Source organism: Hypanus sabinus, chromosome 27 (assembly GCF_030144855.1).
Source record: "Hypanus sabinus isolate sHypSab1 chromosome 27, sHypSab1.hap1, whole genome shotgun sequence".
Taxonomy (NCBI): Eukaryota; Metazoa; Chordata; class Chondrichthyes; order Myliobatiformes; family Dasyatidae; genus Hypanus; species Hypanus sabinus.
The window spans coordinates 1,146,509-1,170,295 of record NC_082732.1 but is presented as its reverse complement, the minus strand read 5'-3'; the positions used below and the strand labels follow the sequence as shown (position 1 = coordinate 1,170,295).

At 43.3% G+C, this 23,787-nt stretch overlaps 1 protein-coding gene across 1 annotated transcript in view; it reads right to left on the bottom strand.

The window, feature by feature from the left end:
- Positions 1-23,787, bottom strand: part of LOC132381967 (ephrin type-B receptor 2) — a 468,380-nt gene that overhangs the window by 152,087 nt on the left and 292,506 nt on the right. Inside the window, exon 7 of the mRNA XM_059951670.1 lies at positions 20,377-20,539. Coding sequence (XP_059807653.1) covers positions 20,377-20,539 — 163 coding nt within the window. The remainder of the gene's footprint in view (positions 1-20,376; positions 20,540-23,787) is intronic.

Below are 23,787 nucleotides of genomic sequence, written 5' to 3'. Positions count from 1 at the left end.
TTTGGTCCCGGTGATTTATCTATCTTCAGACCATTCAGTTTCCCGAGAACCTTCCCTCTAGTTATGGTAACTTCACACACTTCAAGCCCTCTGACATCTGGAACTTCCACCAGACTACTAGTGTCATGGTCCGGATCAGTTCCCCTTTAAATTTAGTTAGGTTGCCTTATGATCCGGACCATTGACTCTTCGTTCCCTTCTAATTCCGTTTCACGTGTCCCTCGAGCTTGGCCATTAAGGTAATCTACTCTCGACCCGAACCGGCAGCTTATAAGCCCCTGGCTTTAGCTGTTCAGGGCGAGAGTGTTAAGAAGCATTAGAAAGTCGCCGTCGCTACCACAAGCCAGAGTTATCCAGCCCGCATCGGAGTGCCGGCAATTCGCCTTCCTTCGCCAGAGTGGGTCCGGGCAAGATCAAACTGCCAGGGGTGAGTTGAAGGCAGAGTCCTGGCTCGACGTTCCTGTCCTGTGTTTGAGTGTCCAAGTTCTGGCTGCGGCTAATCAAGGTCCTAGTCCCCAAGTCCAAGGTCCACGGCGATCCAAGTTCCCTGTCTCCAAGTCCAAGGTCCACGGCAGTCCCAGTCCCCAGGATCCCAGTCATGGCCACGATGATCCAAGTTCCCTGTCTCCAAGGTCCGCGGCGATCCAAGTTCCCTGTCTCCAAGTCCAAGGTCCACGGCGGTCCCAGTCCCCAGGGTCCCAGTCATGGCCACGATGATCCAAGTTCCCTGTCTCCAAGTCCAAGGTCCGCGGTGGTCCCAGTCCCCAGGGTCCCAGTCATGGCCACGATGATCCAAGTTCCAGTGTCCAAGTTCCCTGTCTCCAAGTCCAAGGTCCCTGTCTCCAAGTCCAAGTTCCCTGTCTCCAAGTCCAAGGTCCACGGCGGTCCCAGTCCCCAGGGTCCCAGTCATGGCCACGATGATCCAAGTTCCCTGTCTCCAAGTCCAAGGTCCGCGGCGATCCAAGTTCCCTGTCTCCAAGTCCAAGGTCCGCGGCGATCCCAGTCCCCAGGGTCCCAGTCATGGCCACGATGATCCAAGTTCCAGTGTCCAAGTTCCCTGTCTCCAAGTCCAAGGTCCGCGGCGATCCCAGTCCCCAGGGTCCCAGTCATGGCCACGATGATCCAAGTTCCAGTGTCCAAGTTCCCTGTCTCCAAGTCCAAGGTCCCTGTCTCCAAGTCCAAGGTCCCTGTCTCCAAGTCCAAGGTCCGCGGCGATCCCAGTCCCCAGGGTCCCAGTCATGGCCACGATGATCCAAGTTCCCTGTCTCCAAGGTCCGCGGCGATCCAAGTCCCCAGGGTCCCAGTCATGGCCACGATGATCCAAGTTCCCTGTCTCCAAGTCCAAGGTCCCTGTCTCCAAGTCCAAGGTCCCTGTCTCCAAGTCCAAGGTCCGCGGCGGTCCCAGTCCCCAGGGTCCCAGTCATGGCCACGATGATCCAAGTTCCCTGTCTCCCGGTCCAAGGTCCGCGGCGATCCAAGTCTCCTAGTCAGAGGTTTGCATTCGTCTTTGCCTTCCTTGATTTCCCGGTTCTCTGTGTAGTGAGTAATAAACGCTATTTTTATTGAACCTTGAAAAGACGTGTTTGTGTCCTGCTTGTGGGTCCTCTCCCAGCACCCTTGTCCCCACCTTGTGACAACTAGTGTCTTCCACAGTGAAAACTGATGCAAGATATGTTGGCTTTGACTTTTCTTGTTAGCCATGGTTTGCCATCTTTCCTTAGGAACACTTCTTCCTCTTTGGGATGCATATATTCTGCACCTTTCAAATCACTGCCAGAAATACCAGCCAAGGCTGGGCTGCTCTGCCGTCAGCCCTGCCAGTGTTCTTTTCCAATCAAATCTGCCCAACTCCTCTCTCATGCCTCTGTAATTCCCTTTACTCCACTACAATACTGATACATCTGACTTCAGCTTCTCTAAATATGGATGAGTTGGAAACCTGGGGTAAAGCATTGACAGATGGAATTTAATTCTATAAAGCATTAGGTGATGCAGTTTGAGAAATCAAATAGGAGCAAGTCATATTTTGCAATTAGTAGGGAACTAGGGAATGTTGTTGAATAGAGAGACCCAAAGGATCCATAATACATTGTTCTGTACATGTTTCAACACAGATGAACTGAATTGATTTCATTTCTTACATACCTCTTACATGTGTTGGTGAAGAAAGTATGTGGCATGCTTGAATTTGTAGGCTGGGGCAGAGAATATGGGAGACGGTAAACCTGCCAACTCTTGAACTCTGCGTATTGACAATCATTCTTGATTGGCCAGGGCATGAAGGGTTACAGGGGAAGGCAGGAGATTGGAAATGAAGGAGAAAATTGATCAGCCACGATGAAATGGTGTAGTGGACTTGATGGGCCAAATAACCTACTTCTGCTGCTATGTCTTATGGTCTTGAGTTCCCCCTGACTAGGCTGTGTAGCACCAGACAATGAGCAAGCCATTTCGACCACCCATCTTCCCTGCGTTCAGCTCCTGCCCCATCTGTGGAAGGGTTCCTACATTGGCCTCACTCGCCATCCCAGGACTCCCAGAACCAGAATGATAGCAAGTCATTCTTGATTCCAAGAGACATCTAAAAGAAAGATTGATAGATTAATGGAATTGAGTGATGTGCAGCCATGGGAAGATAATGACATTGAGGCGAGAGATCACCCCCAATCTCACTGAATTGTGGAGCAATTACAGATAAACTACACACATCAGGAATGCTGGAAAATCCCTCTGTAATTTCAAAGTGAGCTTTTCAGTATTGTCGACTACTTTCTTGCAAGCATCCTGAGTGGAGACACTCATGGAGTTTCCTGCTCTTGTCACACGTTTTAATTACCTATCAGCACTTACAATTGAATGGCATCCCTGCAGAATTGTGTTGTGACTACTATTCAGCTGTTCAGCTATGTAGTTGTTAACTATTTATAGCATTGTACATCCAGGGCTCTGCTGGCTTCATATGCCAAAAGCTTCTTTGTGGAAATGCAACTTACCCTTGTCTCCTGGGAATCCCTGGATCAGGGCTATGCAAAGTGAAGAAGAAGCATTGGAATGGAACTGAGAACCTCGAGATCAGAAATCAGGAAAATACAAGTGACAGGAGGTGACTAATGCACAAACTTGCCACTAACCCAGCACGTCCCTTAGGCATGGAAGAATCTGCAGTACCTATGAGTCTCATTATCATCTCAAAACCCTCAAAACGTGAGTTAAAGACTACCTAAGAAGAATCGGTCTGGTGTGGTATCTCCTGGAGACTGGCACTCTTCTTATGTAGCTAACACTAGCCTGGTCTTCTTTCTGATGTAATCAATGAAGCTCAGCCATAACTTTCTGTAACTTCCGCCATCTACAATGGTATTCCACCACCAAGCACATCTTTCCCTACCCCCACTTTCCACTGGGATCACTCCCTATGCAACTCCCTTGTCCGCTCATCCCTCCCCATTTATCCTTGCAAGCAGAACAAGTGCTACACCCTATCTACCTTTGATGCCACCTTCAATGAACTATGAGCCTGTATTCCCAGATTCCTTTGTTCTAGCACACTCCTCAATGCCCTACCGTTCACTGTGTAAGACCTACCCTGGTTGGTCCCACTGAAGTGCAGCACCTTGCACTTGTCTGTATTAAATTCTATCTGCCATTTTTCAGCTCATTTTTCTAGCTGGCAAGACCTTTGATAAAAGTTCCACTTGGTATGCTACTGGGGAATGTCAGATAACCATATAACAATTACAGCACGGAAACAGACCATCTCGGCCTTTCTAGTCCATGCCGACGTTTAGTCACACCTAGTCCCACTGGCCCACACTCAGCCCATAACCCTCCATTCCTTTCCTGTCCATATTTCTATCCAATACTGAACCTGCCTCTACCACTTCTACTGGAAACTCATTCCACACAGCTACCACTCTCTGAGTAAAGAAATTCCCCCTCGTGTTACCCTTAAACTTTTGCCCCCTAACTCTCAAATCATGTCCTCTTGTTTGAATCTCCCTTACTCTCAATGGAAAAAGCCTATCCACGTCAACTCGATCTATCCCCCTCATAATTTTAAATACCTCTATCAAGTTCCCCCTCAACCTTCTACGCTCCAAAGAATAAAGACCTAACTTGTTCAACCTTTCCCTGTAACTTAGGTGCTGAAACTCAGGTAACATACTAGTAAATTTTCTCTGTACTCTCTCTATTTTGTTGACATCTTTCCTATAATTCGGTGACCAGAACTGTACACCATACTCCAAATTCGGAGCAAATGAAGACAGTGAACAGTAGGGTACTGGGAAGAGTTGTGAAACAGAAGACCCTAGGAGGACAGATACATGGATTCACAGACAGACAGAATGATGAGGAAGGCTTTGACACATTGGCCTTCATCATTCAGGGCACTGAGTATGGAACTTGCAACATAGTATGGAATGTAGTATTCTGACTCTGACACTCTGGAATGAGTGAAGAAGAAATTTACAAGGATGTTGCTAGAACTTGAGAGACTGAGTTTGGAGAAAGCCTGAGAAGACATAGTTCACTGAGGTTCGCCAATTGAGTACATAAGGCATCAACTCATAATACATACAACATTCTGGAGAGCTCAGCAGGCCAGGCAGCATCTATGGAAAAGAGTAAACAGTTGACGTTTTGGGCCTAGACACTTCATTAGGTAATTGACTCATGTACGTTTGGTGTTTTGAGCAGTGAACACACAGTGATTGGGATTGATTGACAAGAACAAATTAAAATAAGGCAGGAGTAAGCAGAGCAGCTCTTGTTGGAGGGGACTGTGTTAGAGTCGGGATTTGGGGGCATTAGCTTTTCGAGGCTTCAGTGAGGCAAAGTGAAAAGCTGTAGGTAGATTTTTTTTCCCCCATCGTTTGTTTATTGTTTTTCCTTCTTTGCATTTACTCAGTTAGAACAGTAGAGATGCCAGTCAGGATAACTGAATGCTCCTCTTGCAGGATGGAGGAAGACGGGGAAACCTCCAGAGTCCCTGATGACCACACCTGCAAGAAGTGCAACCAGTTGCAGCTTGGGAGGCTGAGGGGCTGATAGAAAGGTGATAAGAGGTAGTTACATCCAAGGTGTAAGACACAGGAAACTGGGTGACAGACAGGAGGGGGAAGGGGTTAAACTACTTTGGATATTTTGAGGCAGATGGCCTAGCAGGGGAAGTCACAGCAATTGGGTCTCCTGCACTTAGTCTAACGGCAGTAATAGGGAACTCTATAGTTAGGGGGTGTATCCAGAGATACCGGCCAAGTGACAGACGCACTGCCACCTGGCAGGTTGGAGGACGCACCACATGCCAATCAACATTTGGTCCCTCCCAACTAATCAACGCACACCTAAATTATTGGTCACCTTAATTGGATTATCTCACCCAGCCCCATGCTTTAAAAGGTGAGACTTCCCATTGGCTAGCCCTCTCTTACAGACCACCTCATTGAAGGTAAGTGCATTGATTTATGCTTGGGAATGTCTATTGTTTGTCCTGGTAAGGGAGCCGCAGCTATCCAAGGTCAAGGGGGATAGCTGTTGTAGTGCTTTTCCCTTATTCTTTGTTTGTGTAACCATACCCTGTCCCCACACCGCTTCCTGTGTATTATAGTTGCTTGTGTTGACCCGACTTCCCCTTGTAAATAAATTCCTTATTATTAAAACTGTGTGTGTCCAGGCCTCTACTGTTGAGACTCAAAGAACCAGTTATTTTCCATCACAACAGGGGGACAGATAGGCAATTCTGTGGACACAAAAATGAAACACGGATGGTAGTTTGCCTCATAGCTGCCAGGGTTCGCAATGTTTCTGAATGCATCCACAATATCCTGAAATGGGAGGGTGAGCAGCCAGTTGTGGTACATATAGGTACCAACAACATAGGTAGAAAAAGGGAGGAGGTCCTGAAAACAGAATTCAGGGAGTTTGGAAGGAAGCTGAGAAGCAGGACCTCAAGGGCAGTAATCTTGGGACTACTGCCTGCGAGGATAGGAAGAGAAGGTGGCAGAAGAATTGGAGCAGGAGGCGGCGATTCAGATTTATGGATCATTGGAACCTCTTGTGGAACAAGTGTGACCTGTACAAAAGGGACAAGTTGTACTTGAACCTGAGGGGAACCAATATTCTTGAGGGCAGGTTTACTAGCTGCTGGGAGTAGGGGGTTGGGAACCAGGATGATAGAGCTGAGGATGAGCCAGCAGGTTTATAAGTAGATGATGGGTGTAACTTGAATGTAAGGAAGGACAAGCCAATGATCGGGTACAAATGTAGACAGAGCAAAGAGTTAAATTGTATCGCAGAGACAAAATACAAAAAGGTGAAGAATGAATAACTGAGGGTGCTGTATTTAAATGCATATAACATTTGGAATAAAATGGACAACCTTGTGACTCAATTATAGATTGGTTGGTATGAAATTGTGGGCATCACTGAGTCGTGGCTGACAGAAGGCCATAGTTGGGAGTTTAACAGCAAAGGATATACTTTGTACCAAAGGACAGGCAGGAAGGCGTAGGCGGTGGTGTAGGTCTGTTGGTAAGAGATGGAATTACATCTTAGAGAGAGGTGACGTTGATCAGGGAACGTCGAATCTTTATGGGTGGAGTTAAAAAACTGCAAAGGTTAAAAGACCATTATGAGAATCATATACAGGCCTCCAATAGTAGCCAAGATGTGGGATTGAGATTGCAAAGGGAGCAGGAAAAGGCATGTAATGAAGGCAATGTCACAATTGCAATGGGAGACTACAATATGCAAGGGGATTGGGAAAATCAGGTTGGTATCAGATCACAAGAGGGAATTTGTTGAATACCTATGAGATTGGTTTTTGGAGCAGCTCATGCTTGAGCTTACTCAGGGAAAGGCTGTCTTAGATTGGGTGCTGTGTAATAACCCAGATTTTATTAGGGAGCTTAACATAAAAGAATTCTTAGGAGGCAGTGATCATAATAGAATTGAATTCATACTGCAATTTGAAAGGGGGAAGCATAGGTCACATGTATTAGTATCAAAATGGAAGAAAGGGAATTACAGAGGCATGAGAGAGGAGCTTAGCTATCAGTGGTGAGTGGTGTGCTGCAGGGGCCAGTGCTGGACCCGCAACTGTTCACAACATACATTAATGATCTGGAAGAGAGGGCCGATTGTAGTATATCTAAGTTTGCTGATGATACTAAATTGAAAAGCAAATTGTGCAGAAGATATGGAGAGTTTGCAGAGAGATATAGATGGGTTAAGTGAGTGGGCAAGGTTCTGGCAGATGGAATACCATGCTGGTAAATGCAAGGCCATCAACTTTTGGATGGAAAAATGAAAGTCACATTGGGCATGCTGCTATGCCGAGGGACTTGGGAGTGCTTGTGCACGAATCACAAGAGGTTGGAAGGTATGTGAAATGTTGGCCTTCATTGCTAGAGGGATTGAATTTAAGAGCAGGGAGGTTATGCTGCAATTGCACAGGGTACTAGAGAGGCTGCATCTGGAGTACTGTGTGCAGTTCTGGTCTCCTTAGTTGAGGAAGGACTTACTGGCTTTGGAGGTGGTGCAGAGGAGGTTCACCAGGTTGATTCCAGAGATGAGGGGCTTATACTACTATGAGGAGAGATTAAGTCGCTTGGGACTGTACTCGCTGGAATTCAGAAGAATGAGAGGAGATGTTATAGAAACATATAAAATTATGAGAGGGATAGATAAGATACAGGCAGGAAAATTGTTTTCACTGATATGTGAGACTAGAACTAGAGGACATAGCGTGAAGATTTGAGGGAGTAGCTTTAGGTTGGAGATGGGAGGAACTGCTTTTCCCAGAGAGTGGTGAATCTGTGGAATTCTCTGCCCAATGAAGCAGTGCTGGCTACCTCAGTAAATATATTTAAGACAAGATTTGTGCATAGTAGGGGAATTAAGGGTTATGGGGACAGGTGGGTGGAGATGAGTCCATGGCCAGATCAGCCATGATTTTCTTGAATGGCGGAGCAGGCTTGATGGGCCAGATGGCCGACTCCTGCTCATATTCCTTAAGCCCAGGTGGATTGGAGGAGGATACTGGCAGGGATGACGGCAGAGCAGAGGTGCTGAAGTTTCTGGGAATAATTCACAAAGTGCAGGATAGATATGTCCCACAGAAGTAGTAGTTCTCAAGTGGCAGAGGCTGGCACCCATGGCTGACAAGGGAAGTTAAAGACTGCATAAAAGCAAAGGAAAGGGCATATAAGGTAGCAAAAGTGACTGGGAAGTTGGGTGATTGGGAAACTTTTAAAATCCAACAAAAGACAACTAAAAAAAGCTATAAGAAGGGAAAAGATGAAATATGAAGGCAAACTAGCCAATAATGTAAAGCAGGATAGTAAGTTTTTTTTCAGTTATATGAAGAGTAAAAGGGAGTTGAGAGTTGATTATTGGACCACTGGAAAATGATGCTGGTGAGGTAGTAATAGGGACAAAGAAATGGCAGATGAGCTTAATGAGTACTTAGCATCTGTCTTTACAGTGGAAGACACGAGCAGTGTGCCAGAGGTCTGTGAGTGTCAAGGAGCAAGAGTGAGGGCCCTTTCTATTACAAAGAAAAAAGTGCAGGCAAACACAAAGGTCTTTAGGTGGATAAGTCACCTGGGCCAGATGGACTACATCCCAGAGTCCTGAGAGAGGTTGCTGTAGAGATAAGATGCATTGGTCATGATCTTTCAAGAATCACTTGACTCTGGCATGGTCCCAGAGGTCCTTTGTTTCATGGAATCCTGGTTAACTCCCTCTGTACCGGATGCAGTGATTCAGATCGCGTAAGGATAGATCTACAGAGTCTCTCAAAAGCAGAGGTAGAGGAGTCTGCCTCATGATCAGTGCTGTCCCAATTCTGCTCACCAGACCTGGAATATCTGAGTTAATTACCGTCCATTTTACCTACCATAGAAGATTTCCAGGATCAATTTGGTAGTGGTATACATTCCACCTCAGGCCAGTGCCAACCAGGCTTTTGAAGGTCTGATCAATGGGATCAACATGCATGAAACAGTGTAACAAAATGCCTTCACCATCGTTTTGGGGGATTTTAACCAGGCCAGTCTGAAAAAATCACTAAGCAATTACCATCAACAGATCACTTGCAATACCAGAGGAAACAACACACTGGACCATTGTTATACCACCATGCTATTCCATGCCTCACTTCGGAAAGTCTGATCACCTGGCTGTACTGCTACTCTCTGAGTATAGGCAGAGACTAAAGACTGCAGCACCAGCAGTGAGGGCCAAGAAGGTATTAACAAGGGGAACACAGGAGTGCTTACAGGACTGCTTTGAATCGGTGGTCTGGACTGTATTCAGGGATTCATCTTTGAACTGAGATTAGTATGCTGCAATTGTTACTGACTTCATTAAAACCTGTGTGGATGAGTGTGTGCCTACAAAGACTTGCTGTACATTCCCAAAACAAAAGCCGTGGGTGAATCAGGAGGTACGTCATCTGCTGAAGGCTAGATCTGCGGCATTCAAGTCTGATGACCCAGTCTTGTACCAGAAAACCAGGTATAACTTGCGGAAGTCTACTTCAAAGATGAAGAGACAAATTCTAATGAGGTTGGAAGCGACATTGAATGTATGACAACTCTGGTAGTGTTTGCCGTTCATTCTTCCTACAAAGTGAAACCCAATAGTATGAATGGCAGCGATGCTTCACTACCAGATGAACCCAATGCCTTCTATGCCAACTTTGAAAGGGAAAAAATAAATGCAGCTGTGAAGATCCCTGCTGCATCTGGTGGGTGATCCTGTGATGTCTGTCTCAGAGGCCAATGTTAGGCTGTTTTAAAGAGGGTGAACCCTCGCTAGGCAGAAGGCCCTGATTGAGTACTTGGTAAGGCTCTGAAATCTTCTGCCAACCAACTGGCGGGGGTATTCAAGGACGTTTTCAACTGCTACAAGCAAAAGTTCCCACTTCCTTCAAAAAGGCAACAGTTAGACCAGTGCCATTAAGAGCTCACATCTACAGTGATGAAATGCTTTTAGTGGGTGGTTATGACTAGACTGAACTCCTGCCTCAGCAAGGACCTGGACCCACTGCAATTTGCCTATCGTCACAATAGGTCAATGGCAGATGCAATCTCAATGGTTCTCCACATGGCTTTAGGCCAACTGGACAATACAAACACCTATGTCAGGAAGCTGTTCTTCAACTATAGCTCAGCATTTAACACCACAATCCTGATTGAGAAGTTGCAAAACCTGGGCCACTGTGCCTTCCTCTGAAATTGGATCCTGGACTTCCTAACCAGAAGACCACATTCTCTGCGGATTGTTGATAATACCTCCTCCTCACTGACGATCACACTGGTGCACCTCAGGGGTATGTTCTTAGCCAACTGCTCTACTCTGTATGTACACTTGACTGTGTGACTAGGCATAGCTCAAATACCATCTATAAATTTGCTGATGATACAACCATTGTTGGTAGAATCTCAGAGGTGATGAGAGGGCATACAGGAGTGAGATATGCCAACTAGTGGAATGGTGCCGCAGCAACAACCTGGCACTCAACATCCGTAAGATGGAAGAGTTGATTGTGGTTTCAGAAAGAGTAAGATGAAGGAACACATACCAATCCTCGTAGAGAGATAAGAAGTGAAGAGAGTGAGCAGTTTCAAGTTCCTGGATGTCACGATTTCCGAGGATCTAACCTGGTACCAACATAGCGATGCAGCAAGACAGCAGCTATATTTCATTAGGAGTTTGTGGAGATTTGGTTTGTCACCAAAACATTCAAAACTTCTATAGATATACTGTGAAGAGCATTCTGACAGGCTGCATCACTGTCTGGTATGGGGGTGGGGGGGCTACTACACAGGACTAAAAGAAGCTACAGAGGGTCACGAACTTAGTTGGCTCCATCTTGGGTACTAGCCTACAAAGTACCCAGAACATCTTCAAGGAGTGATGACTCCGAAAGGCATCGTCCATTTTTAAGGATCTCCAGCACCCAGGGCATGCCCTTTTCTCACTGTTACCATCAGGCTAAGGGTACAGAAGCCTGAAGGCACACACTCAGCGATTCAGGAACAGCTTCTTCCCCTCTGCCATCTGATTCCTAAATGAACATTGAACCCTTGGACACTAGCTCACTTTTTAAATATATACTATTTCTGTTTTTGCACAATTTTTAATCTATTCAATAGATATATACTATTGTGGCGACCCACTTCCTAGCACACTTGAACCGGCTCACAAATAGCCAGCAGGCCGGCACAAAGGCCAGTCCCAAAAGGGTGCCAGGTCTGCTTCAACAAAGGGAAAAGCCTGCGGGGGATTGTGAGTACGTGTCCCCTACAGCATCCACACCCAGGGAGGGCGGGATCAGGGAGGCTTTAAAGCAAGGCTGTGAAGTTCGAATAAAATCTTTCTTTAACTGTAGTTTACCGACTCCGTGTCGTTACTTTAGCGCTGCGTGTGGCACACCGCTACACTATAATCAATCTATTTATTTATTTATTTATTTATTTATTTTTACTTTTCTTTCTTCTATATTATGTATTGCGTTGTACTGCTGCTGCTAAGTGACTGCATTTCACTACACATGCAGGTGATAATAAACCTGATTCTGATCCTGATTTATGCTAGACTCCCAGAAGGTTAATTCACAGGTTGAGTCTGTGGTAAAGAGGCAAATGCAATGTTGGCCTTTATTTCAAGGAGAATAGAATATAAAAGCAGGAGATAATGCTGAGGCTTTATAAGACACTAGTTAGGCCACACTGAGTATTATCAGCAATTTTGGCCATTATATCTCAGGAAAAAATGTGTTGTCATTGAAGAGAGTCCAGAGGAGGTTAACGAGGATGATTTTGGGAATGAAGAAGTTAACATATGAGGAGTATTTTGAAGCTTGGGGCTTGTACTCACTGGAACTTCGAAGAATGTTTGGCACAGCTTTGGGGGCCGAAGGGCCTGTATTGTGCTGTAGGTTTTCTATGTTTCTAATGTGGGGGGATCTCACTGAAATCTACCAAATGTTGGAAGGACTAGATAAGGTGGATGTGGAGAGGAAATTCCTCTGGCAGGGATATCCAGAACTAGAAGGCACAGCCTCAAAATTGAGGGGTGATTTTATAGAACAGAGGTAAGGAGTAATTTTTTTTAGCCAGAAAGTAGTGAATCTGTGGAATGCTCTTCCACAGACAGTGATGAAGGCCAAGTCCATGGGTATATTGAAAGTGGGCAGTTTTCTGATTGGTCAAGGCATCACAAGTTATGGCAGGTGTAAGGGGGGGGGGGGTTGCCATGATGAACTGGTGGAGCAGACACAATGGGCTGAATGGCCTAATTCTGCTCCTTGTGTCCTATGGTCTTAAGGTTTTAGGTACCAATGACAAAGGTTGGAAGCATGCTGAGGTTCTGCAAAGTGAGTTCAGGAAATTAGGTGTTTAAGTTAAAGGGCAGAAACTGCAGGGAGATGATCTCAGGATTACTACCCCATGCATGTGTTAGTGAGGCCTAAAACAGGAAGCTTACACAGTTAAATACTTGGTTAAGTGTTGTTGCAGGAGGTAGGGCATAAGCTTTTTGGATCGTTGGGTTCTCTTCCTGGGTAAATGCGACCTGTACAGAAGAGACAGTTTGCACCTGAACTAGAAGGGGCCGAATATCTTCATGGAAAGGTTTGCTAGTGCTGAATGAGGGTGTGGGGTGGGGAACACAGTTGCAAGTGGATTGAAACCAGCGTAACAGAACAGAGATTGAAGAGGAGAGAGATTGTGGAGACAGATTTTGTTAAGGCTGAGTATGGTGTAAGTAATGTCAATACCTATGTATAATTCAATGCAAGAGGTAACGTAGGAAGGGCTGATGAGCTCAGAGTGTGGATCAACACGTGGAATTATGATATTGTAGTCATTAGTGAGATGACTGCAGGAGTGCCAGGACTGGCAGCTCAATATTTTGGGGTTCCATTGTTTTAGAACTAACAGAGCAAGAGGGATTAAAGAAGGAGGGGTGCCATTACTCGTCAGGGAACATGCCAAGGCAGTTCTCAGTCAGGACAGAGAGTTGTGATTCTAAACTGGAAAAAGGCTAATTTTGATGGTATCAGAAAGGATCTGGCAAGTGTGGATTGAATAGGTTGCTTTCTGGCAAAGGTGTACTTGGCAAGTGGGAGTCCTTCAAAAAGTAAAAATTTGACAGTACAAAGCTTGTATGTGCCTGTCAGAATAAAAGGCTTAGGGAACCTTTTCCAAGGTTTCCAAGAGGTATTGAGGCCCTGGTTAAGAAAAAAAAAAGCAAAGGTGCATAGCAGGTATAGGTAGGTATGAACAAATTAGGTACCAATGGAGTATAAGAAATGCAAGAGAAAACTTAAAAAAATAAATTAGGAGGGTGAAAAGAAGGCATGAGGTTGTTCTTGCAGACAAGATGAAGAATTCTACAGATATGCTAAGGGCAAAAGGATTACAAGGGACAAAACTGGTCCTCTGGAAAATTAGAATGGTAATCTATGTGTGGAGCCAGAAGAGATGGGGGAGATCTTAAATTTTTTTTGCATCTGTATTTACTTAGGAGACGGACACAGAGTCCATCAAAGTGAGGTAAAGAAGCATTGACTTCATGGACCCTATACAGTTTAGAGTTGGTTGCTGCCTTGAGGCAAATTAGAGTGGATAAATCCCCAGGGCCTAACAAGACGTTTCCTCAGATCCTGTGGGATGCAAGTGCAGAAGTTGGCATGCTCCTAGCTGAGACATCTAGATCATCGTTAACAACAGGTGAGGTACCAGAGGATTGGAATTGGAGGACGGTTAAGATTGTTCCGCTCTTTAAGGAAGGCTCAGAAAATAAAGCAGGTAACTATAGGTCGCTGAGACTGACATCAGTAGTGGGAAGTTATTGGAAGGTTTTATAAGAGACTGTATATATGAGTATATGGATAGACATGAAATGACTAGGGATACTCAGCATGGTTTTGTAGGCAGTAGGCCATGGCTAACCAATCTTTTACAGTTTTTCAAGGGAGTTTCCAGGACAGTTGATGAAAACAAGATAGTGGATGTTGTTTACGTGGACAAGGCATTTGACAGAGTTCCGTATGAGAGGTTGGTCAAGAAGTTTCAGTTGCTCATCATTAAAGATGTGGTAGTAAATTGGATTGGACATTGGCTTCGTGGCAAAAGCCAGAGAGTGATAGTAGATGGTTGCTTCTCTGACTGGGGACTTATGACCAGTGGAGCGTCACAGGCATCGGTGCTGAGTCCGTTGCTGTCTGTCATCTATATCAATGATCTGGATGATAATGTGGTTATCTGGATCAGCAAATTTACAGATGACACCAAGATTGGGGATGTAGTAGACAGTAAGGAAGACTATCAGAGCTTGCAGTGGGATCCGGATCAGTTGTCAAAATGAGCTAAAAATTGGCAGATGGATTTAACGCAGACAAGTGTGTGGCGGTTGCACTTCAATAAGACCAACCAGAGTAGGTCTTACACAGTGTAAGATGGGGGACCGAGGAATGCTGTAGAACAAAGGGATCTGGGAATACAGGTCCACAGTTCATTGAAAGTGGAGTTACAGGTAGATAGGATTGTAAAGAAATCTTTTGGCACATTATCTTTCATAAATCAATGTATTGAGTACAAGGAATGGGATGTTATGTTGAAGTTGTATAAGACATTGGTGAGGCCTAATTTGGATATTGTGCGCAGCTTTGGTCACTTATCTACAGGAAAGGTGTAAATAAATTTGAAAGATTACAGAGAAAATTTACAAGGATGTTGCTGGGACTGGAAGACTTGAGTGATAAGGAATGATTGATAAGGAATGATTACATTATTCCTTGGAACTTGAAAGACTGAGGAGAGATTTGATAGAGGCGTACTAAATTATAAGGGCGTGATGGTGAATGCTTGATAACGCAGTCTGTGCACGCGCACGCACCCCCCACCCCCCCTTGTCATTCTGCTGTTGTTGCACAGAGTGTACTCACTTTATTGTCTTCCTGCTGATATATTCTTATAATAGGTTGGCTTTATGGTCCCTTTCCCGCCATAGACTGTGGAATATACCATTACTTTAGTAATGAGGATGTATGTGTTGTTTGTATACTGTATTTACAGTAGATATCAGTTTATTTTGTAATATGATTGTAACTGCATTGTGGGATGCATCATATTCTAATTCATGTGTAGTCCTAAGTTAACTTTGTAGGTAGTTAAAGGTGATATGTCCTGGCACCTAGTAAACAGGGCAGATTGCTCTCAGTAGAAGACAGAGATTGAGTGCCAGGAGTTCACACTCAAGAAAACAGTATAGAGCAATTTATTGTGTTTTCTGGTAAATACCTTTTTGTAAACATGGGCAGTTTTCTTTTCACTATTTTCACTAATTTTTGTAAGTTTGATTTTGACGTACCTAATAAACACACTTGCATGGAAATGCTAAGTGACTGCAGCCACTTATATTTTCCTTTGGTCAAAACCCACTTATTGTAACAGAGGGGTACAGAAAGGGATTTTTTCCCACTGAGGTTGGGTGGGACAACAACTAGAGGCCATGGGTTAAAGGTGAAGGATGAAAAGTGTAAAGGGAAAATGAGGGGAAATTTCTTCACTCAGAGCATGGAAAAGCTGCTAGCACAGTGGTGCATACATGATTGATTTCAATGTTTAAGAGAAATTTCGACAGGTACATGATAAATTGATCAGAGTAGGCAGTTTAGATGGCTTGGCATAGACTAGATGGGTTGAAGGGCCTGTTTCTGTGATGTAGTTTTATATGACTCTAAAGTTTAAACAGACAAGTTAATACAACTCAGGCTATTCTTAGGAACATAGGAGAATGAGGGATCATCCATAGAGGTGTATAAAATTATGAGTGGCACAGATAGCGTGGATGTGGGCAGACGTTTTCCCAGGGTTGGGAAATCAAGAACCAGAATTAAGGTCATCGATTAGGGCAGGGTCAATTTCTCTGAGCTGAGGTTTGATTTAGTTGTCTCCATCTTCGGTACTAGCCTACAATGTACCCAGAACATCTTCAAGGAGCGATGTCTCAGAAAGGCAATGTCCATTATTAAGGACCTCCAGCACCCAGGGCTTGCCCTTTTCTCACTATTACCATCAGGTGTGAGATACAGAAGCCTGAAGGCACACACTCAGCGATTCAGGAACAGCTTCTTCCCTCTGCCATCCGATTCCTAAATGGACATTGAACCCTTGGACACTACCTCACTTTTTTAATATACAGTATTTGTTTTTTGCATGTTTTTAATCTATTCAATATACTTACACTGTAATTGATTTTCTTATTTATTTTTTTCTCTCTCTCCTGTATTATGTATTGCATTGAACAGCTGTTGCCATGTTAACAAATTTCACGTCACATGCCGGTGATAATAAACCTGATTCTGATTCCTACAAGTACTGAATCTCAGACACCATCCTCACCAGTGCATGCAACCCTGAACTACCAGATTGTTAAGCTGGTGCCTCATACACTGGACTAGTCTGTTGAATTCATCCTGAGGCATACCCATATCTCTGAGCCAGGGATAAAGCCAGTACACAGAAATTGTAAAATTTCTTCCAGCCATATTAATGTAGTTTTCAACAATATAACTTTTGAAGTTGTGTGTATAGATTCACAGTTCTTGATTGTGTGGATACTGATTACAAACAGAGATGGAATCATAGTTTCAGAATTTCAGTTAAATCTTTGGTTACAGCTTCCTGGTCAATTAGATGAGGCTGATATAATCTGGCTCCATTTTCCAATTCAAAGGTTAGCATTTTAGCCATGGAGATTCATCTTAGGAATATACAGTATTTCTGAGTTTTGCATGATTTTTAATCTATTCAAAATATGTATGCTGTAATTGATTTACTTATTATTTATTTTTCTATATTATGTATTGCATTGAACTGCTGCTGCTAAGTTAATTAATTTCATGTCACATGGCAGTGATAATAAACCTGATTCTGATTTTGCAAGGAAGGACAGCAATGTGAAAATAAATCTGTATAAGTGGAAATATTCCAGAAGGTAATGAATATTCTGAACAAAAATGTTCCTGATTAAATTCTAGACCCTGTTGAGTATTAACAAATATACAGAGTAGGTTAAAGTAAACATTGGAAGATTATGACAGTTACTTAAGAGCTCAGTAACATGTGGATTCGCTGGAGTAAAAGAAGGAAATTAGGAAATCAAAGGAGGTGCAAATGAAGGTAAAATCAAGTAAAAAATTTTACGATGCTTCATGAATAAATGGAAGAAAAGAGGAATAAAAAGGAAAGTTTGTGTTCTATTAGAGCACATAGCAACTGGAATGTGCAAAGTTCTGAAAGAAATGGAGGGGAAATTCAGCTGAAGTGTATACAATTATTACAGACCATATTCATTTAAGCAGGCAGGATTTATTTACCCTGGCAGAGATTAGTAATTGTAGACCATTGTTTTAAATTAAAGGATTAGTGGAGTGTGGAAAAAATATCTCTTACTGAGTGATACCCAACTGGAACTGAAAGGATGAATGAGGCAGAAATCTCATATGGTAAAAAATATACCTTAAAAAGGGTATGATGCACTAAATATGCTTACATTTCTGTGATTCATTGAGCTGTTTAGTCATGGATCGGATGTGAATTTTATTGCACCACAGTTCTTCTACTACATATAGTCCCAAACACTGTGCTTCCCTGTCTTAAGCTGTTAGTTATTCTGAATCCATCAAATTTTTCATGAATCCTTCTTCAGAATTTAGCTGGAACCATCCCCATAAGGACTCTACTGTAGTTAAACCTACTAAAGATATCATGTACAGTTATCTGTGGCTGATGGTTCATGAAGGAAGTGGTTAAATATTTTACTCTCTTTTCCTGTTTCTCTCTTTAGCCATGGGTCCACCTTGGAAGTTGTATCTTTCAGTTTTGCTGGTCAGTTCAGTCAGCACTGAGGACCCAGAGCCTCCCTGGTAAATTTAGCTTTGTCTACCAGGTGTACTCCTTGCCCCATCTGCTCTCTGTGATAATTCATTTGTCAAATGTCAGTGGTGGATGCTGATCAAAAGGAGATCTTCTTAGCACATTTGATCTGATAACACAATTCTCCATGAGTTCATCTCTACATTTCTAACTCTATCTATTTCTAAATTCAGCAATATTCAGTCCTGTTTAACTAAAATTTGACTGATCTGGCAGGTACATGAGTGAACACTCCCTCCTTTTGCAAGGACTACACTCCCTCTATATTTGAATGCTGAAAGTTTCCAATTCTCATGGATCTGTAAGGCTGTAATTTTTCTCCAATTTTGTATAATTTCTTAATTTGTAGCTGCATTAGTGTTCTGTCTCTAATTATACCCTTTTATTCTTGATTCAGATTTCTGAAATAAAAAGAAGTGCTGGAAATACTCAGTGAATCTGCAGGGAGATGAGAAATGGTTCAAGCTGACCAGTTGCGTCTCTTTCTTAGCAAAAAGTATCAGTCGGCATATGATAAATATATCTGATGAGGCACGAGGTAATTTCAGTCTATGTCCCTGATGAAATACACCTAAACAGCAGGAGATCAGTAGCAAGCTAATAATGCCACTCTATACTAGCTACTTGGTTTTGTTTCCCCATCATAGCTTTTATTGGTAGTGATCCAGAGACAGAATCAGATGAACTACAGCTACTGGGGTGCAACGACTAAACATCAAAGTGAACACATTCTTTTGAAAATGTAAATGTAGGTTACTGTGAATTACTGTTACTCAGGCATATACACAGATATGCTGCACATCTATTTGGAATCTTCAATTTGAAGTGTTAATTTTATTTATTTCCTCACACAGCTTGGTCTGTATTAGTCTGACATCGGTGGTGGGGAAAATGCTAGAGTCGGTTATCAATTATCTGATAACAGCACATTTGGAAAGAGGTGAAATCATCGGACAAAGTCAGCATGGATTTGTGAAAGGAAAATCATGTCTGATGAATCTTATAGAATTTTTTGAAGATGCAACTAGAGTGGATAGGGGAGAGCCAGTGGATGTGGTATATTTAGATTTTCAAAAGGCTTTTGACAAGGTCCCACACAGGAGATTAGTGTGCAAACTTAAAGCACATGGTATTGGGGGTATGGCATTGATGTGGATAGAGAATTGGTTGGCAGACAGGAAGCAAAGAGTGGGAGTAAACGGGACCTTTTCAGAATGGCAGGCAGTGACTAGTGGGGTACCGCAAGGCTCAGTGCTGGGACCTCAGTTGTTTACAATATATATTAATGATTTAAATGAGGGAATTAAATGCAGCATCTCCAAGTTTACGGATGACATGAAGCTAGGTAGCGGTGTTATCTGTGAGGAGGATGCTAAGAGGATGCAGGGAGACTTGGATAGGTTAGGTGAGTGGGCAAATTCATGACAGATGCAATTTTATGTGGATAGATGTGAGCTTATCCACTTTGGTTGCAAGAACAGGAAAACAGATTATTATCTGAATGGTGGTCGATTAGGAAAAGGGGAGATGCAACGAGACCTGGGTGTCATTATACACCAGTCATTGAAGGTGGGCATGCAGGTACAGCAGGTGGTGAAAAAGGCAAATGGTATGTTGGCATTCATAGCAAAAGGATTTGAGTACAGGAGCAGGGAGGTTCTACTCGCAGTTGTACAAGGCCTTGGTGAGACTGCACCTAGAATATTGTGTGCAGTTTTGGTCCCCTAATCTGAGGAAAGACATTCTTGCCATAGAGGGAGCACAGAGAAGGTTCACCAGATTGATTCCTGGGATGGCAGGACTTTCATATGAAGAAAGACTGGATCGACTAGGCTTATACTCATTGGAATTTGGAAGATTGAGGGGGGATCTTATTGAAACATATACAATTCTAAAGGGATTGGACAGGCTAGATGCAGGAAGATTGTTTCCGATGTTGGGGAAGTCCAGAACGAGGGGTCACAGTTTAAGGATAAAGGGAAAGCCTTTTAGGACCGAGATGAGGAAAAACTTCTTCACAGAGAGTGGTGAATCTGTGGAATTCTCTGCCACAGGAAACAGTTGAGGCCGGTTCATTGGCTATATTTAAGAGGAAGTTAGATATGGCCCTTGTGGCTAAAGGGATCAGGGGGTATGGAGAGAAAGCAGGTACAGGGTTCTGAGTCAGATGATCAGCCATGATCATATTGAATGGCGGTGCAGTCTCGAAGGGCCGAATGGCCTACTCCTGCACCTATTTTCTATGTTTCCATGTTACATGGTGTCCTGACCTGCTGAGTACTTGCAGCATTTCTGTTTTTGACTTTGAAACCTTTTTTTTTATTTGGAGATTATTGGTTTTCTAATGTTTGAGATCAACCAGGAACCATGACCACATACAGCCACATACAACAACAGCTAAGGCAAGAAGGTGCCTGCTTACCTTCTGTCATTGTCTGAAAATACATCTTTCCACTGAATTGCCCAAAGCCCGCCACAGTTCGTGCTCGTACTTGAAAGACGTAGATGCTGCCAACACGAAGATTGCGGATGGTGATTGTGTTCGTTTGGCTCTTCACAGTTGAGAAGTTGTACTTGGTTTGATCCTACACAACGAAGAAACCTCTCTCAGCTTGATCTGTATTAATTCATGGGATCACAGAATGGTTACAGCATGGAAGATTATTCAGCCCATTCTGTCCATACTGGCTTTCTTCATGAGTAACTCATTAGTTCCCCAACCCTTTCTGTGTAAAATCTTTCTTCAGTGTTTATTTATGTAATTCGCTGGAGGCCACATTGGAACCTATGTCCAGCACATCTACAGACAATGTCTTTCAACCACTGCACAAAAGTAGTTTACTTTTAATTCTGTTTAATTTACACCCATGACTTCTGTTTGTAGACTCCAACAAGACTAGGTAGCATAGTGAAACAGAGGGATCTGGGATCTGCATAATTCATTGAAAGCAGCATCTCTGTTAGAGTTTGGCACTTGGCCCTCACTGAGTGTAGGACTTGGGACATTATGTTACAGTTGTGTAAATCGTGGGTGAAACTACACGGAGTACAGCGTTCACCCTGTTATGGAAAAGATATGGCCAAACTGGAAGGAGTGCAGTAAAGATTTACGAGGATGCTTCCAGGTTTACAGAATAAGTTATAAGAAGGGGTTGGCTGGGCAAGGTCTCCATTCCTTGGAATGAGGGCTGACATTATAAAAGAGTTTTTAAAATTAAGATAACATTATATGAGGGGTGATTGATATGTTGGTGGCCTAAGGTGGAAGGAGTCGATTCCAAAAAAACCTAGCACACTTATTTTTCAACATAGTTCCCTCCTACATATCCACACTTAGTCCAGCTGTCATGGAGCATGCAGATCTTAGACCTCCAGAAAGTGTCCACAGATGAGTGATTAATAAGTTCGTAGCCTAAGGCAGGAGATGAGTTATCCAGCTCTTGTTAGATGCACACGCAGGTCAACTCTTTGCGTGATTAGGCAGAAAGTTTGAAGTTAACTCATCTCCTTTGACCTTAGGCCACGAACTTATCAATCACCCCTGCTGTGGACACTTTCTGGAGGTCCAAGATCCGTAAGCTCCACGGCCGCTGGACTAAGTGTGTAAATGTAGGAGTGGACTGTGTTGAAAAATAAATGTGCTAGTTTTTCAAAAATTGACTCCTACTTTAGGCCGCAACCTTATCAATCACTCCTCATAAGTTGGATGTTATCAGTCCAAAATTAAGGACTATTGGTTTAGGGTCAGAGAGGAAAGGTTTAAAAAGGACCTAAGGGACAACTTTTTCATACAGGAGGTGGTGATAGCCTGTCAGAGGGAGTGGTTGAGGCAGGTAGAATTGCAACATTTAAGAAGGACTTTCATAGATACATGGAGAAGAGGAGCTTAGAGGGATATGGACCAAACAGAGGAAATTGGGATTAGCTAGATGGACAACATAGTCAGTAATAATTCAATGGGCCAAAGGGTCTTTTTCTGTGGTAATTCACTCTGAGAGCTTCCACAGTTCATTCTGTCCAGATCCGTCATTTTATAAACTTTTTATCACATCTTCCCTCAGTCCAAAGAAAGAAAGCAGTCCTAGCTCTCCAAAACATCCTTATAGCTGTCCTTGGCCAAGGAACCATTCTCATAAATGTCCTCCATACTCTCCCTAGTTCCTCCAAATCCTTTAATAAGGTATTTATAATTTTACACTTTAATCCAGTTGAGGGCAACAGTGTTCTCTGCCTTCCTTAATTTAAACCCCCTTCCAGTGAATATTTATTATTCAGATCAAATCTTCCTGTCATGTGAAGACAGCACTATAAATTAAATGGTGAATTAGCGAGGTTGAAAAAGTGCTGCAATGTAGAGAGAATGTCTAACATCATAAACATATTATGGCATGGAAGCCATTGTCCTATCGAGTCAATGCCATCTCCCAGTCTAGCCCTTTCCTCCACTGACTCCAAGGTGCTGCCAGTTTGTCTCCTGCAGGGTCATAAGAAGTAGGATGAAGAGCAGACTATCCAGTTGTAATGAGCTCTTTTGGCCTGTGTGGGGCAAGAGACAGCATTTGGCTCTGAGTAAGCTACCTTGTATCAAACCTCTTGCTGAAAGTCATGGTACAGACTGTGAATATTGAACTTTCAGATACAGATCAAACAGAGCCAGGTAGCTCAGTGATGAGAAAACCTGTCTCAATCTGTAAAACTGTGAGTACGGCCTTCTGTATCATAATTCTCTCTGGAAAAATAGATAGTGAAAGGTAAAACACTGAGTAATACAGTATCTTTCCAGAATCTTTCCCTAGGTTTTGAGTTTTATGTTTTCAAGTATGCAAGTTTCAGGTTCTCAAGGCTATTTCCTGGTCTAAGTATATCAGGTTAGAAACATAGAAAACCTACAGCACAATTACAGGCCTTTCGGCCAACAAAGCTATGCCGAACATGTCCTTATCTTAGAAATTACCCAGGGTTACCCGTAGACCTCTATTTTTCTAAGCTCCATGTACCTATCCAAAAGTCTCTTAAAAACCCTATCGTATCCTCTGCCTCCACCAGCAGCCCATTCCATGCACTCACCGCTCTCTACCAAAAAAAAAACTTGCCCCTGGCATCTCCTCTGTACCTACTTCCAAGCACCTTAGAACTGTGCCTTCTGATGCTAGCCATTTCAGCCTTGGAAAAAAGCCTCTGACTAACCACACAATCAATGCCTCATATCATCTCATACACCTCTACCAGGTCACCCCTCATCCTCCATTGCTCCAAGGAGAAAAGGCTGAGTTCACTCAACCTATTCTCATAAGGCATGCCCCCCCAATCCAGGCAACATCCTTGTAAACCTTTCTGCACCCTTTCTAAGGTTTCCACATCCTTCCTGTAGTGAGGCAACCAGAACTGAGCACAGTACTCCAAGTGCAACATTACCTCAGCGCTAAACTCAATCCCATGAATGATGAAGGCCAATGCACTGTACACTTAACCACAGAATCAAACTGTGCAGCAGCTTTGAGTGTCCTCTGGACTCGGACCCCAAGATTCATCTGATCATCCACACTGCCAAGAGTCTTACCATTAATACAATATTTTGCCATCATATTTGGCCTACCAAAATAAACCACCTCAAACTTACATGGGTTGAACACCATCTATCATTTCTCAGCCCAGTTTTACATCCTATTAATGTCCCTCTGTAACCTCTGACAGCCCTCCACTCTATCCATAACACCCTCAACCTTTGTGTCATCAGCAAACTTACTAACCCATCCCTCCACTTCCAGCTCATTTATAAAAATCATGAGGAGTAGACGTCTCAGAACAGATCCCTGAGGCACTCCACTGGTCA